Source organism: Lutra lutra, chromosome 1 (assembly GCF_902655055.1).
Source record: "Lutra lutra chromosome 1, mLutLut1.2, whole genome shotgun sequence".
In the NCBI taxonomy this organism is placed as follows: domain Eukaryota; kingdom Metazoa; phylum Chordata; class Mammalia; order Carnivora; family Mustelidae; genus Lutra; species Lutra lutra.
The window spans coordinates 118,110,371-118,125,328 of NC_062278.1; the positions used below are offsets into that span (position 1 = coordinate 118,110,371).

Genomic DNA, 14,958 nt, shown 5'->3' on the forward strand with positions numbered 1-14,958 from the left:
TAATGATGCTGTTATTAAAAGTGATGTGTTCGACAAACTGCAAGTGGAAACTTTTCAAAATTAATGAAGAACTTATAGGAGACTCAGGAGACCTATTAGCCAACTGTAATGAATGGAACTTCTATGAATTCTAATTTGAAGAATCTATTTTTAAAAAGCACATTTGATATAATCGGGGCAATTTGAATACTGACTACATAATTTTATAGTTTAAGGAAATGAGATATTGTGATTGACTCTTTTAGAGATACATACTGAATGATTTGTCAGTGAAATGTCTGAGATTTTATTCAAAATCTGGGAAAGAGAAAAAAATGGGTGGTAGTATTGATAAAACGATGTTAGCCATGAGCTACGAGCTATTGAAATTATTTTACTTTGTTTATGCTTGAAATTTTCCATAATAAAGACTACTGAAAACCCTCCCCAAAGTGATGTAGAAGACTTAGGGACTTAAAGATCTGTTCCCCATTTATTAAGTGACGCAGGTAACAGTATGGTCCCATTGTATATTAGCAAAAATACACACACCCAAAGTTCTAGAAAGATAAATACCAAGAAATTAAGCTTCCCCCTCAACGCTATTCAACAGAATTTCCTACAATGATGGACATGTTCTACAAACTGTCCTGTTCAAAACAGTAGTCACTAGGCACATGTGGCTGAGTTCTTAAAATGTAGCAGTGTGAGAGAAGAATTCAACTCTTAATTTTCTCTAATTTTAGTTAATTTCAATAGCCACATGTGGCTAGTAGAGACCATATCAGGAGCATAGGAAGATGATGGAATTATGGATGATTATCTTTTTTACTTATTGTTAAACATTTTTCTACAATGAAAAAGCATTGTTTTGCAATAGAAAAAAGTAGGTCATTTCTTTTCATTTAAAACATTTACTCACTATTGGTGTGGGTTCTCTTCACAGAACCATTCTGAAAATGAAATGAAATGGAATAAAGCAAGTCACACAGAAAAGTTTTATGTATCTGCTTTTAATTAACTTAAAAGGCAAAAACTGGTGATTCACTTCCAGGTCTGTTCTTTCAAACCTCCATTTCTTCTATCTCAATTAATATAAAAACATGTCTTTGTTTATTAAAAGGATTGAGTGTGACTGTGTTGCCTAGATGGGGAACTTCAACAGATGTCAATCACAGTGGAAAATAATTAGAGCTAGCCCCCATCCCTGAAAAAAGGAAAAAAAGCCTTTGTCATTTTTAGCTAATAAATGCATACAGCTCTGTGATCAGGAAGAAAATATTTAAAAGATGAAAAATGGATTTCCTGATTGAAGCAGTCAGCAGATAGGATCAACTGGATCAATGTGACAGAGTTGAAAGGAATAGGACTTCAAAAAAAAAAAAAAAAGAACAGACATGTTTAATATTTTACTTATTTATTCATGAGAGACAGAGAGAGAGAGACAGAGGCACAGGGAGAAGCAGGCTCCCTGGTGGACCCTGGGATCATGACCTGAGCTGAAGACAGACACTTAATTGACTGAGCCACCCAGGCGCCCTAAACATGACAGCTCTTAACACATATGTCCGCAGTTATAGTTCACAATAAAGTGGAAGTCTGAGCATAAAAGAACTATGCCAGAAGTGAGATTTTTATTGACTTATTATCATAATTTTTCAGCATACAAAGTATTTAATCAAGTATAATATTTACAATTCTTACATAATGTACATTTTAGAATAACTATAAAGATATGTACTTTGCTCCATTTACAATGACAAACTACAGTAAAACTACATTCATGAATTAGGTACAAATCCTCTACATACTAATAAAGTAAATGGAGTGTTGGTTATACATTCTATAAAATATGCCTTTTCACAGGTAGCAAGAAATATTACATGTAATAAATCTTTATGACTGGAATGATCCAGAAATACCACAAAGCACAAATACACACATATAGAAAAGTAGCCCATCATTTCCAAAAGTTAACCTTTAGCCTTTGTGTACAATAAACGGTGCCAGCAATCTTCATAATGTAGCAAGCTTTCCCTGTTTAAAATGAACACCCAATGCAGGAGGTTGTTGAAAAATAAGAAAATCTAAAACATAATATAGTGAAAAGACCAATGCAGAGAAAAGATTAATGAAACCTTATTTCCCTCCCCTTATTATTTCATTATTTTAAGTGGATAAATCTATGTAATTGGGAAAGGATGTCTACAAAACCATGTTTATCGATGTCATTATTCAGCCAAACTGAATCCAAGGCCCTTTTAGTTACCTTTCATTTGGAAGCATCAAGAATTTGATAAGTATATGGTAAATTAAAATCACCTTACCATGTTTTGCTTTCATTAATGTTTGTTATTACAAAAATGTAATGTTTCCTACCATTCAATGTCTTCAAATCTGTATCTATTCCTTCAAGGTAATTTTATAACCAGGTTCTCCCAAATATTTGGAGTCTTTGTTATGAAAACACAAGGAAAGCTGGCAGTCATTATCAGATTTTGCTACTTTACAATGATTTCAAAACATCTCCTGATACAAGTAAAGTGCCTCCGACTAGTAGTCAGTCAGACAGGGGTTCTGGGGTCAGTTACGCCACCAACCAGCAAATCAATGACTCCCCTCTGTAAACCAAGAGGGGCAGTCCAGGATCAAAGATGAGAAATGTTGGCATTCTTAGATTAATATCGCAGAAATCCTACTGTCAGAATCAGGTGAGATAAAGCAATGTCAACATACACTGTGAACAGAACAGCACACAAAAGGATGGTGTTATAGTTTCACCACGTTTTATCCACTCCTTTTATTTGTGAGAAGCTCTGAATCCAAAAAGGGTAGTAACTACTAGTCAGTGCTCTTTCCATATATCATGCAGGTGGAAGTCATTCTGGACATAATAATTCTATAAAAATACATCATTTTTCCTGCTCCTGTCCATGATCAAAAGTGCTATCAAACAGGAAAGTTAATACGACAATATGCGAGTGCTATGGAAATGTCTTCTTATTCAAAATGAGTACTAAGTTTAGTCTTAAGTACAATTTGGTTTATTGTCACCATACCTTACATGTGTAAAATCATATTTTTTAAAATACTGCCTAACACATCACAAACTTAAGTTGTCCAGACTGTGAAGATATAATTTTTCTTTCAACATGCACTCATGAAGAACCTAAGTACATATTCCAAATTAAATTCTATGTTTTGGAAAGTAAACATCAAAGCTCACTAAAATCTACAGTGAAGACCAGTAAAAATTAGGTTCTGAATCCCTGGAAATGTACTGAATCCCTAGAAATTTCTGAATTTCTAAGAACTGTACCAAAGGTAAAATTTAAAAACCTCAGAAATCTTAAACATAAACTGCAAATAACTACTCAATTACCTTTAGTCTAGTTCTGGTGTGAGACTGCATTTATGAGCTCTTCATAGTACTGCTATTTTATTTTGATGTTAATCTAGCTTTTAAGTTAATGTGCTAGGAACAATAAGCTAGTAGAGCACTGACAAGGAACCAGAAACTAATATAAGCGGATCAGTTAAGGAAAGAAAACAAAGAGCTATCACATTGACTTATGAATCCCAAAAGTATGATTAACATTGTTCACACTGTACTTTCTCATAATGCATTGAGAAAAATTCACAGCATAAAACTCAGATTTGTTACATACTATATAAAAGCTATTAGTTGACGCAGCTAAATTCACCTTGGTAAGAGCCAATCTACTTTGTAACTACTTATAACTATTAATTTACTTTAGAGCCTTGCTATATTTACTGCATCGTTTCTGCCAAATTTCATCCAAATTGGGTCATGGCATATTCAAGAAATCAAGCCCCTGGAATGTATTTTTGTATTGTCAGGCTCCCTATACTGATAAAGATTTAGTTTCTCTGAAGATATTCAGAACCATGATCATCTTCAAATACATCTCTAACCATTAAATTTAAGTAGAAACTAAGTTTAATAAAACTTTTATTATACTAACATTAATAAAACTCACGACTCCAGCCACATTGGTAAGAGTGTCATAAGGAACTGCCTTCACAACCAGAGGCCCCAGAGATGATCTGGAGCACCAATGGCTGGATCCAAAAGCAAAACTGTTCAGGTTTCCTCAGATAAAGCTTAGGAGCTTTAGAAGTGAAGCCCTGTGATTAACTGGAATAGGCACTACAAAGGAAAAGTGAGCTTCTCTTTTTCTTTCTGTTCATTTTTAACATATTTTTAACATAACTTATCCTTGAACTTTTTGGACAACTTCAAAGTACACTCTAATAAAAATGTTACAGACCAGATCTGTGCAAAGCCAGATGATCTGTGACTCTGAGGTGAGAAACAGGGAAGATTTAATGTTTTTGTTACTGTCGTAATTAAAATACAGGCTTTGGAAGTTAACATTTTCTTAGAAATAACACAAATATATTTTATCCTTATCTAATATACAGTGATTATTACTAAATAAGCATTGTATGCACACTATTTGGCCAAATATGGAAACTTTTCTGTGACATGAATTTACTTCAGTCTAATTCCTATTTAGACAAATCCTGATTTGACATGCAATCAACTTAAAAAACTCTAGTCACTGGAGGGAGGGATGTTAGGAAATTTTATGTTTAAAATTTATTTTATCACCAAATTAAATATAATTTTTCTACTTATTTGGTAACGCAAAATTTTAAAAACTCTTGTTTAGAAACCGAGTATCAATAATATGACGTCATGTAAAAGAAGATTAAACTTAATTCTTGCCAACATTAGAAACTATAAGGCAAATTACTTAATTATTTTGTACTACTGACAAGATATGTCAATCAAAGATGGAATCAGACAAATTTATAGCATTTACGTGTAAATTAGTAGATCCATGTTCTGGAATTCAAGGGTGTTTCATGTAACCAACTACTAAAGATACATAGATGGTATAATTTTAAATACTGTGTACAAAGGATAGATGTTGAAAAAATTAAAAAGCAATTTATCATTACATATTTTAGTATAAACTGAGAAAACCTTGAGATTTTTCTTTTCCAGAAATTTTTCTCTCACTCAGTGCAATAGCAAAGTTATCTTGAAAAGGAGAAATTTTGAATACAAAAATGCTCTACATTATAACTTAATCAGTTGAAAGTTACAATCTGATAAAAGTATAATTTTCAACATTCAAGTAACCTTTGAAACATAGTTTTATTACATCAATAAATTTGTCAAGGTTTTAGGAAACCAACCCAACAATGAAGGACTACAACTTCTGTAAGTAAGGTTCTTTTGGTTATTTTAAAAAAAAAATTGTTAAGGGCTTCTTTATGCTTCATAAAATGGGATAAATCTGAAAGACTGAGTTACATCTACTTGTACAGCCATTACACGTATGTTAACTTACACAATAACCAGGCATCTAAGGAATATCACTACATTTATGAGCAAATGGAGGAAACATATTCTCTACTTCTGAGAATTACATTACATATTGTGTGTATAACAGATAGGATACCAGAGAACAAAACAAAACAACAAAAAAAGTATTTTTGAACCACCAAAATTCATTACGTAAGCTAAAGAAAAGACATATTCTTCAGGCAGGCAGGACAGTTGGCTCTCATTTTGATGCAGACATGCTTGACTGAATGGTCCTCGGCATGATGCATAGAAAAAAAATCAATGCTACCACCCATTGGCAAAAACAGAGATTTCATCCAAACTATTAGCATCTTGTAACCTAGAGATGGCCTAAGTCTAGATTTTGTCTAAAAATAGCCCTTTTAACAGACTTTTTTTTTTTTAATAAAAGTCCTAAAGTAGGTTCCTCTCCCAACTACTAGAGACCTACGTTTTAATTTATTAAAAAAAATCAATGAATGGGGTACCTTTTTTCCAAACCACTCAATACCTACTAAAATTAAGTAGAGTTAAAGCAGTAAAAACTTGTAAGATTTCAGATGTACACATTAGGGGATCATTCAATTTAATATTTTCCCCTTAAAAAAACTCAGAATTTCTGCGAATCTTGCTGGAAACGATTTAATTTCTCTGGATTATTGGATGCCATTTGGGAAAAATCACGAAAAATATCCTGGTAGGTTTCATCACCTGCATGAAAGTAAAATAAGGACACTTTTAAATTGTATATAATGAAAGTATTAATAAACATTCACTTTTATGGCTAGCAATTATAATTAGTCATATTCAAATTTTGCTCAGATGAACACTTTTGGAAGAAAAAAGACTAACATATATAAATGCTGAAAAAGCATATAGTGAAAGAAAAAAAAGCTATACCTGAAAAAAGCACCTCAGATGCAGCCACAGAGGAAAGCTCAGAGTTAGAAAAGAGCAAAGATGCAAGTATTTTAAAGCAATGTAAAGAAATACATTTATTTACACAGAAATTAAAGTCATTCTAAATGAGGTATAGTAAACAAGGCATTCTTTAAATAAGTATTTCCCTTGATCAAGGCCAAAAGAAAAGATCAATAACAAATACTAATGCTTCTGATGGATGCAAGTTACTAATAAGACAAACTGATAATCAGGTGAGGAAAAAGTCTATTTTAATATTATCTTTTAGTTAAAAGGCATTTTAATTTAAATAGCATGTGAAAAAGAAATTCTTTACTCAAACTTGAATGCTGAACTAAAATTAATGCACCTAATCCACTGCTTACTGAGCTTATAAAATAATAAAGCCTAGAAAATTACTATATAAAGTCAGTTTCACATTTAGTCAGACGTTTTTTGTTTACTGTAGGTCATATGAGCAAAAATGCTATGACAAAATAGGAACAGATACAAAAGAAGTCTGTTAAATTAGAGAAATGCACATATGTATATACATACAAATATGCTTGTAGAGAAGATTATAGATACTGATACTAGATCAGACTGAATACTGTTTTTCTTGCCCTCATAAGAAACTAAATATATGAATACGTAAAGATTAATTCCTCAGATAAAGCATATGTATAAAGTAAAATCTTATTTTAAAGATGAATCTTTCATCATGAATACTTCCTGTCAAACATTAGCTTTACAGAGCTTAGCATAGTTCTGTTTTCAAAATTTAAACCATCAAATACTGCTTTAAATGATTACTGCTGCAACAGGGTTTTATAATTATTTCCCCTAAGATATCTTGCATCCATCTTAGTACAAACTCATTGCTACAGCTGTTAATAGTGCAGTAAGTTTTGTCAGCTTTTAATAAGCGAGATTTTTGAGGTAATAGGTGTCATACCAAAAGCTAGAGAATCGGAAAAAAGTTGGGGGGGGGGAATAAAGATCTAGTAAAAAGGTCTAACAGCATAACCCAAAAATTTTCAATAAAAAATTTTTAATACTTTTAATATTTAGTCACATTTATTATTTGGTCTATGTAAAAAGCAAGTTATTAAAATCTCTATATAGTTTCCATTTAGTCCTGGAAATGTTCTCATGACCTGAATCAGTCAGTCTACTTTAAAAAGAAAAAATACAGTAAGAAGAAAATCTTAATAGGTTGGCTAAGAGTAGCATCTAACTCATGTTATATTATTAAAACAATAAAAATAAAATTTGATATACTAGAACAACTGTTAGGACAATCCAACTACACCCATGATTTCTTAAAAGTTAAACTCTCACATTAAAAGACAAACTACAAATCTATTCCCATTTTTAGCCATTCTAAAAGATATAAAATAAACTGAGAAGAGACCAACATTAAAAATCAATTAACAAACCATACAAAATATTTAAAAATTCTTATCTTAGATGTTGAATTAAAATATTTAAAATATTTATTGTAAACATTAGAAATATTTTTAAAATACTATTTAAACTTGAGAGTCTGGAATTTTACTTTCCAAGGAAGTGTAAAGTGCAGATTATAATACAAAAATAACACACTGATTTTACCGTTCAACACCAGAAGTAACTTAAAAGGCACACATTATACATTCAAGAAGAAATAGAAGAAATCTAGCAGACGCTAATGCCAAATAGTTTACAGATAGCACCAGATGAGCATTCTTAAGTATTACAACAGTACAATGGCAATATATGGCTTCTACTATTAGCAATGCATATTCTGTATAACAAACTGTAGGGTTTTTTTTTCTTTTTGTGGTTTTCCAGCTTTTGTTCTTAAATCACCTAGTACCTATTATACAAGTACGTTTTAGTAGAACCATTGTACCATGCAAAACAAATTATAAGATCTTTTATTCACTGAATTAAATGCTTCCTTGAAGGAAAGTGTTGGTGCTACACTAATCATTGGTTTCACGAATACATTTTAAGAGTTAATACAATACAAAAGGAAGTCTCACCTTCACACACACACAAAACTTCCTGTTAACGTTCAGTTTCTAACAAAACATTAATTAATGGACTATCAATAAAATACCTTTCTTAGGTCTCAAAATGTATTATCAAAAAGCAAACATTACAATAACAATAGTGACTAAGATATTTAATATCATTAACATAAATTGAACTTCAATGTGATTCTTTAAAATTTAAGTATAATTTTAATCATTAAGAATTTTTCCCAAGGCAAATATAACTTGTCTACACTACAATACATAAACAATAACCCAGAATATGCTGCCCTGGAAAGTTCACAGAAGTACATTTAACAGTTTATTATAAATGGTAAGCAACTAATCACCCAGTATTTGTAACGCTACATTATATCCTTTACTTAATCACATTGTATTTCTCTTCCAATAGTTAACTTTTCTATATGCCCAGACAGTTCTGGGTTTTTAAAATGTGCACTGCTATATGTCCACTGATAGTTTAAAATAGTTTTTGATTTTTGGTATTCAGAATATCCATTGCAACAGCAATTATGATGATCCAAGGTTTTGTTAATTTTGCCCTTAAAATGCACTCCCCTCAAAGAGATGGCAGCATGTGACACACCCCACCTTCAGGTGATCAAGTATATGATCCCACCCTTTCTGGGTTGATTACAGCTTCCTTTGGAAACTGATCAGTGATCAACCATTGCCAGCAACCTAGTCACATAACCAGTAGTGGTTCTGTAAAGCAAGAACTTTCAGCTGGCTGAGAAACTCTGCCAACAATCAAGAGGAGTCATAGAGCTGGACACTGTGGGAACCGCCAAAGTGGTTTCCAACAACTGAGAGCAGGGCGTGGTATTTCACTCGCTCACCCAGTCCTCTTTAGAGTTGTAGGAACTGATAAAGAGGGATACATCCTCCCTTCAGGAAATGTGTGCTACTCTAGCGCCTGGCAAAAAGGCAGGGAGTTTCAGGGTTGTAGATAAAAGGTTCAGAAGTGGGGTTTCTCAGAAATAAGTCCATGATTTCCAAAGATTGTATCTGAGACTTTTAAGTGATAGGGCTCTTCATTATCAAAGATTGAAAATACCTGCATTTTAAAATTACCCACAATTCTGAGGTATTGCTAGGGAACAACAACAAAAAAAAGGATCTAGATAAAACAATCAACCAAAATTAATGAGAGAAAAAGAGCAGTGACAAGTAGAGGGGAAGAAAGACCTACTGCCTGAGCAAATTTTTCTGCTCTCCAAAGACTCATGAAGAAAAAGAAAAGTAGCCAAAGAGCAACTGCTGTGCCATTTCACCACAACATCTGTATAACTATATAAAATTGATCTGCTTTACATGAGACCCCATAAATGCATTAAAAATCTATTATCAAGATTATCCTCTCATTTTATTCTGCTGATACACCATCTCCAGAATTCTGATCTGTTTTTAACCTCTAAACTAAAATTTGAGAGTGACAGAAAAAAAAAATTTTTTTTTTAAGTGAGGCTTTTTTGTTCAAATTTTCAGTCAAATAAATTGCTAAAAATTCATTTTTCTACTGAGGAAAGGAAAGTGTTTACTCATAAACTTATACATAAAATGACAGTGAGAGAGACATTTGAGCACTCCTAAACGGTGGCAGCAGAAGCAATCTGGGTGGAACTAGAAGTCACAAGAATATGGAGGCCCTGTCCTTTCAAGCTTCCCAACTCCAAAGGAAAATCGACCACTGACCTTAAGACTAATCAGTTGGGTGTAACTTCATTAGCAAATAGCTTAAGGAAAGAACAGCTGACCAAACATTTAAGTTTAAAAGTTCAGGAATAAGAATTATTTAACTTAAAATCCTGAAGTTCACTCTTAACCTCACAAATATCAGGTCATATTCTTTGAATAATTTTTATTTTTAAAGTGCTTAAACACAAAGGCCTCAAAAATGGCCTAGTAATACTCTCACTTAAGTATATTCTGTTAGAAAATTATAACTTATTTAAAATCTAACATTCAAGTTTAAAACAAATGGGTGAAATTCAGAATTAACGCTGACACTTCACCCTTAATCAGCACTCTTACATCTTGGTATACCGTGAGTCAGTAGTATTGTTTGATCCATAGGATTAAAATGAGACACCCTAGATTAGAAGCTACTAGCTGAAGTGCCTCTAGTCTCAAAGTTCTTACTTGTTTCCTCTTAAACTAGACCAACAATAAGCAGTAGATATAGTCCTCTGAGAAAAGAATGGCCCCGTATTTATATTAATTGTATATTAATCCAGTTAAAGTAAAAGTTAATGGCTAAAGCTAGCATAAAATACTGAAATTTCAAAACATATTTAAACAGGAAGAATAGATGACATTACTAAGCCCCTTTAAAAATAATATATTAATATTCATTTTTTAAAAATCAAATATACTTATTGAAACTAATATTCTCAATTATTTTGGTCATGAATTCCTGGAATTTTTACTAATATGTATATGAATTTCAAACAAACAAATTAGTAATTCATATACTCAAATTCATGAGACTGGAGATCCAATTATTAATCTTTTCTTTGTGAAGAATGTCTAATTAGGATGTGTTCATCAAAAAAAGGAATCTGATTAGCAACACTTGTCCTTTTCCTGACTTCTTGACGCAAAGGTGAAAATTACTCAAAATGAGACGTGAGTTGATCCTGAGTTGAGGTTTCTCTAACAAGCTACTCTGCCGTCAGGTTCATGAAATACTGTTCTAAATACTTACATTTATCCAAAAGATACTGTATGATGGCTGGGGGCAAAGCTACGATAAAGTGAAACCTTTTCTTTATACCTTTTAAACTAACTCCATTCTCTTTATGGACTTATTAAACCACTCCTAAATTTTATTTTTAAACCTACAACTTATTTTTAGATCAGATTACGGAACTCCTCATTCAGTAAACTTTTTCTAGGTATTTGCCATACTGCCTTTTTATATGCCAAACACATGGTGATTTGGTTTTTTCCCTGAACACAATTTATAGAAATTCCCTGAATAACAAAAAGAAAACAACTCTGTTATATTCATTTGACAGCTAAAGAGAATTCCAAAATGAAAAGGACTATTGTGCTGCTGTAAAGGTACAAAGAAAGGTTATCATTCCATTCACGTCACTGGAATGTATATGGAAGACATCTGTACAGCAGTAAAGAAGTCAGCAGCCAAAGTTGAACACGGCAAGTAAATGTGTACTGTAGTAGGAATAGTTACGGAGTTTTAAAGGCTCAGGAGTTAGCCACTCCCAAGAATTCAGTAGGTACAATACATAACAACTCACAATTTACAAGTAAGTTATACAAAATACTCTAGGGTATTAAGTCAGTTTGCTAAAGAACTACGAATCTTCCAATTGTAAACTAATAAATTCCTGAATGCATTTCTTATACTGCATTTCAGTATGGTTATTAGTAGAATATTGACCTGGCTGTCCATAAAGTCCTTCTGATTCCCGCATCTCTTCATTCATTCTTGCTAAACGTAACCTAAAATTAAAGGAAAGGATTTTTAGATGAAGTTACATAATATAGATATTCATAAACTAGTAAATTATATAAGCAGATAAAAACATATACTGATATCATTTTTTCTTCCATTCCCCAGTATTTGCCACTAAAATAGATGGAGTTTTAGTTTTAGCTTTCTTCATACAATTCTCATGATAGAAGACAAGAAAAGATTTTTCACAACCCCAAGATCAAGAGTTGCATGCTCTACTGACTGAGTTAGCTAGGCGCCCTGACAATAACAGCTTCCTAACTAGTACATTTCAGCTCTGTTTAAGCGGATTCTTGCAGCTCCGCCAGTAGCTTACTTCCTCCAGACTCCGGAGACTCCCTGGCTTCCACAGCAACCTGCCACACTTACATTGCCAACTGCTGGAAGTGTTGCTTCTATGGTATGGAATGTTATATTATACCATATAAGTTCATTCTGGTTCATCCTGAGCTGAGGTAGTTCAAGACATATAAATAGCATGTGTTATGTCTAAATAGTGGAAATACGGGACACCTGGGTGGCTCAGTTGGTTAAGCGGCTGCCTTCGGCTCAGGTCATGATCCCAGCATCCTGGGATCGAGTCCCACATTGGGCTCCTTGCTCAGCGGGGAGCCTGCTTCTCCCTCTGCCTCTGCCTACCACTCTGTCTGCCTGTGCTCATGCTCTCTCTCTCTCTAACAAATAAATAAATAAAATCTTTAAAAAAAAAAAATAGTGAAATACTGCCAAGATTTTCCCAAGGTTTCTATTTGGTTATACATTCTTTTTTGGGTTATTCATCCTGGCAGCAGGAAGACATACAGCATTGGATTAAGAAGACACGAATTTCCTCCCATTTTCTTACTAACTTCAAGCAACATTTTGAGAGAGGCAAATGTTGCCTTTGGTGTACCTCTCCCCCTTTGTACTATTTATACTATTTGTCTGTGCTTTGGACCACAAAATACTCACTGCCCAATGAAAGCTCTATCACTGTCTACTGACATGCACTCTCTGGCATCTGCGGCATCTGCCGTGAGCTTTCCCTCTCTTCAGAATACTACCATTCCATTCTCTTCCATCGCTTCACAACCATTGTGTGAGTTAATAGCGCTGCAAGTCCTCTTTGATATTTGGACTTTTCAGAGAGGACTCTTATTTTCAAAAATTAAGTGAAACTGAAGTTCTCACACAAAGTAAAATGAGAAAATTTAGACAATTTGGGAAGAGAGATTTTTGAAAAGGGACTTTTTTTTTTTTTTTAAATTTATTTATTGGAGAAAGAGAGCAAGTGTGGGGCTTGATCTCATGACCCTGAGATCATGACCTGGGCCAAAAACAAGGGTCAGATGCTTAACCAACTGAGCCACCTAGGGGCCCCAAAAGGGGCTATTATTAAAAGAATTTCTTTCTCTATACTATCTCTATCTTTTCTTTATTTTTTTTTAATATTTTATTTATTTGACAGAGATCACAAGTAGGCAGAGAGGCAGGCAGAGAGAGAGAGAGAGGAGGAAGCAGGCTCCCCGCTGAGCAGAGAGCCCGATGCGGGGCTCGATCCCAGGACCCTGAGACCATGACCCGAGCTGAAAGCAGAGGCTTTAACCCACTGAGCCACCCAGGCGCCCCTCTATCTTTTCTTTATATAATAACTTATCTTTATCTAATGGCGAATCTATAATTTTTTAAATTTTATTTATCTGACAGAGATCACAAGTAGGCAGTGAGGCAGGCAGAGAGAGGAGGAAGCAGGCACCCCCTGAGCAGAGAGCCTGATGTGGGGCTAGATCCCAGGACCCTGAGATCATGACCTGAGCTGAAGGCAGAGAGGCTTGAATCCACTGAGCCACCCAGGTGCCCCAGAATCTATAATGTTTTAAAAGTTCTAAATTTTCCTACAATAGCCTCCAAAATTACAATAACCTCTCCAGTGAGGAAAGAGTGCAGAGAAAGCATGTTTTACTGTTTTACTGTGTGTCTTAATTTGGCGGGGGCCAGGAGGAGCGATATATGATAACTCAAGAATTCTCAGTGGCAGCTCAGTTGTTTAAGGCAGTCGGGGGAGTCTCTCTTTATAAGTGACTGAGATTCCGTAATGTGAATGAAACTACCTCTACCCATATAACGGGATCAACAATTCACTCAACTCAGAACAGAATGAGTAAGTGACTTCATACAACATATTTCCTACATTAATAATAAAGTGCAGGTGACAACCACATTTCTAGGTTCAGTGTAAACAAACAACTTTGATCTAAGAATGCAAATCAAATTAAGGTCTCAAAACTCTTTAACAGATCATATTCGATCATATTCAAACATTAAAAACAAGTATTTTTGGCTTATTTACTCCAGCTCTTTGAAGAATACCAGTGGAATTTTGATGGGAATGGCATTAGAAGTATAGATTGCTCTAGGCAGTATAGACATTTTAACAATGTTTATTATTCCAATCCAAGAGCATGGAATGGTCTTCCATCTTTTTGTGTCTTCTTTAATTTCTTTCATGAGTGTTCTGTAGTTCCTCGAGTACAGATCCTTTACCTCTTTGGTTAGGTTTATTCCTAGGTATCTTATGGTTCTTGGTGCTATAGTAAATGGAATCAATTCTCTAATTTCCCTTTCTGTATTTTCATTGTTAGTGTATAAGAAAGCCACTGATTTCTGTACATTGACTTTGTATCCTGCCACATTACTGAATTGCTGTATGAGTTCTAGTAGTTTGGGGGTGGAGTCTTTTGGGTTTTCCATAAAAAGAATCATGTTATCTGCGAAGAGAGAGATTGACTTCTTCATTGCCAATCTGGATACCTTTTATTTCTCTTTGTTGCCTGATTGCTGTTGCTAGGACTTCTAATACTATGTTGAACAAGAGTGGTGAGAGTGGGCATCCTTGTCGTGTTCCTGATCTCAACGGGAAGGCTGCAAGCTTTTTCCCATTGAGGATGATATTTGCTGTGGGTTTTTCATAGATAGATTTGATGAAGTTCAGGAATGTTCCCTCTATCCCTATACTTTGAAGCGTTTTAATCAGGAATGGATGCTGAATTTTGTCAAATGCTTTTTCTGCATCAACTGGAGGACCATGTGGTTCTTCTCTCTTTTCTTATTAATTTGTTCTATCACATTGATTGATTTGCGAATGTTGAACCATCTTGTAGCCCAGGAATGAATCCCACCTGGTCATGGTGGATAATCTT

The 14,958-nt window shown here is 33.9% G+C and overlaps 1 protein-coding gene across 3 annotated transcripts in view; it reads right to left on the minus strand.

The window, feature by feature from the left end:
• Positions 1-1,585: 1,585 nt before the first annotated feature.
• The window catches only part of ACAP2 (ArfGAP with coiled-coil, ankyrin repeat and PH domains 2), a 161,442-nt gene continuing 148,069 nt past the window's right edge, over positions 1,586-14,958 (minus strand). For all 3 annotated transcript variants that reach the window (XM_047733587.1, XM_047733568.1, XM_047733578.1), the window contains 2 exons: positions 11,705-11,766; positions 1,586-6,070 (listed from right to left, as the gene is read on the minus strand). In XM_047733587.1, the coding sequence (XP_047589543.1) occupies positions 5,970-6,070; positions 11,705-11,766 (163 nt within the window). In that variant the 3' untranslated portion in view covers positions 1,586-5,969. The remainder of the gene's footprint in view (positions 6,071-11,704; positions 11,767-14,958) is intronic.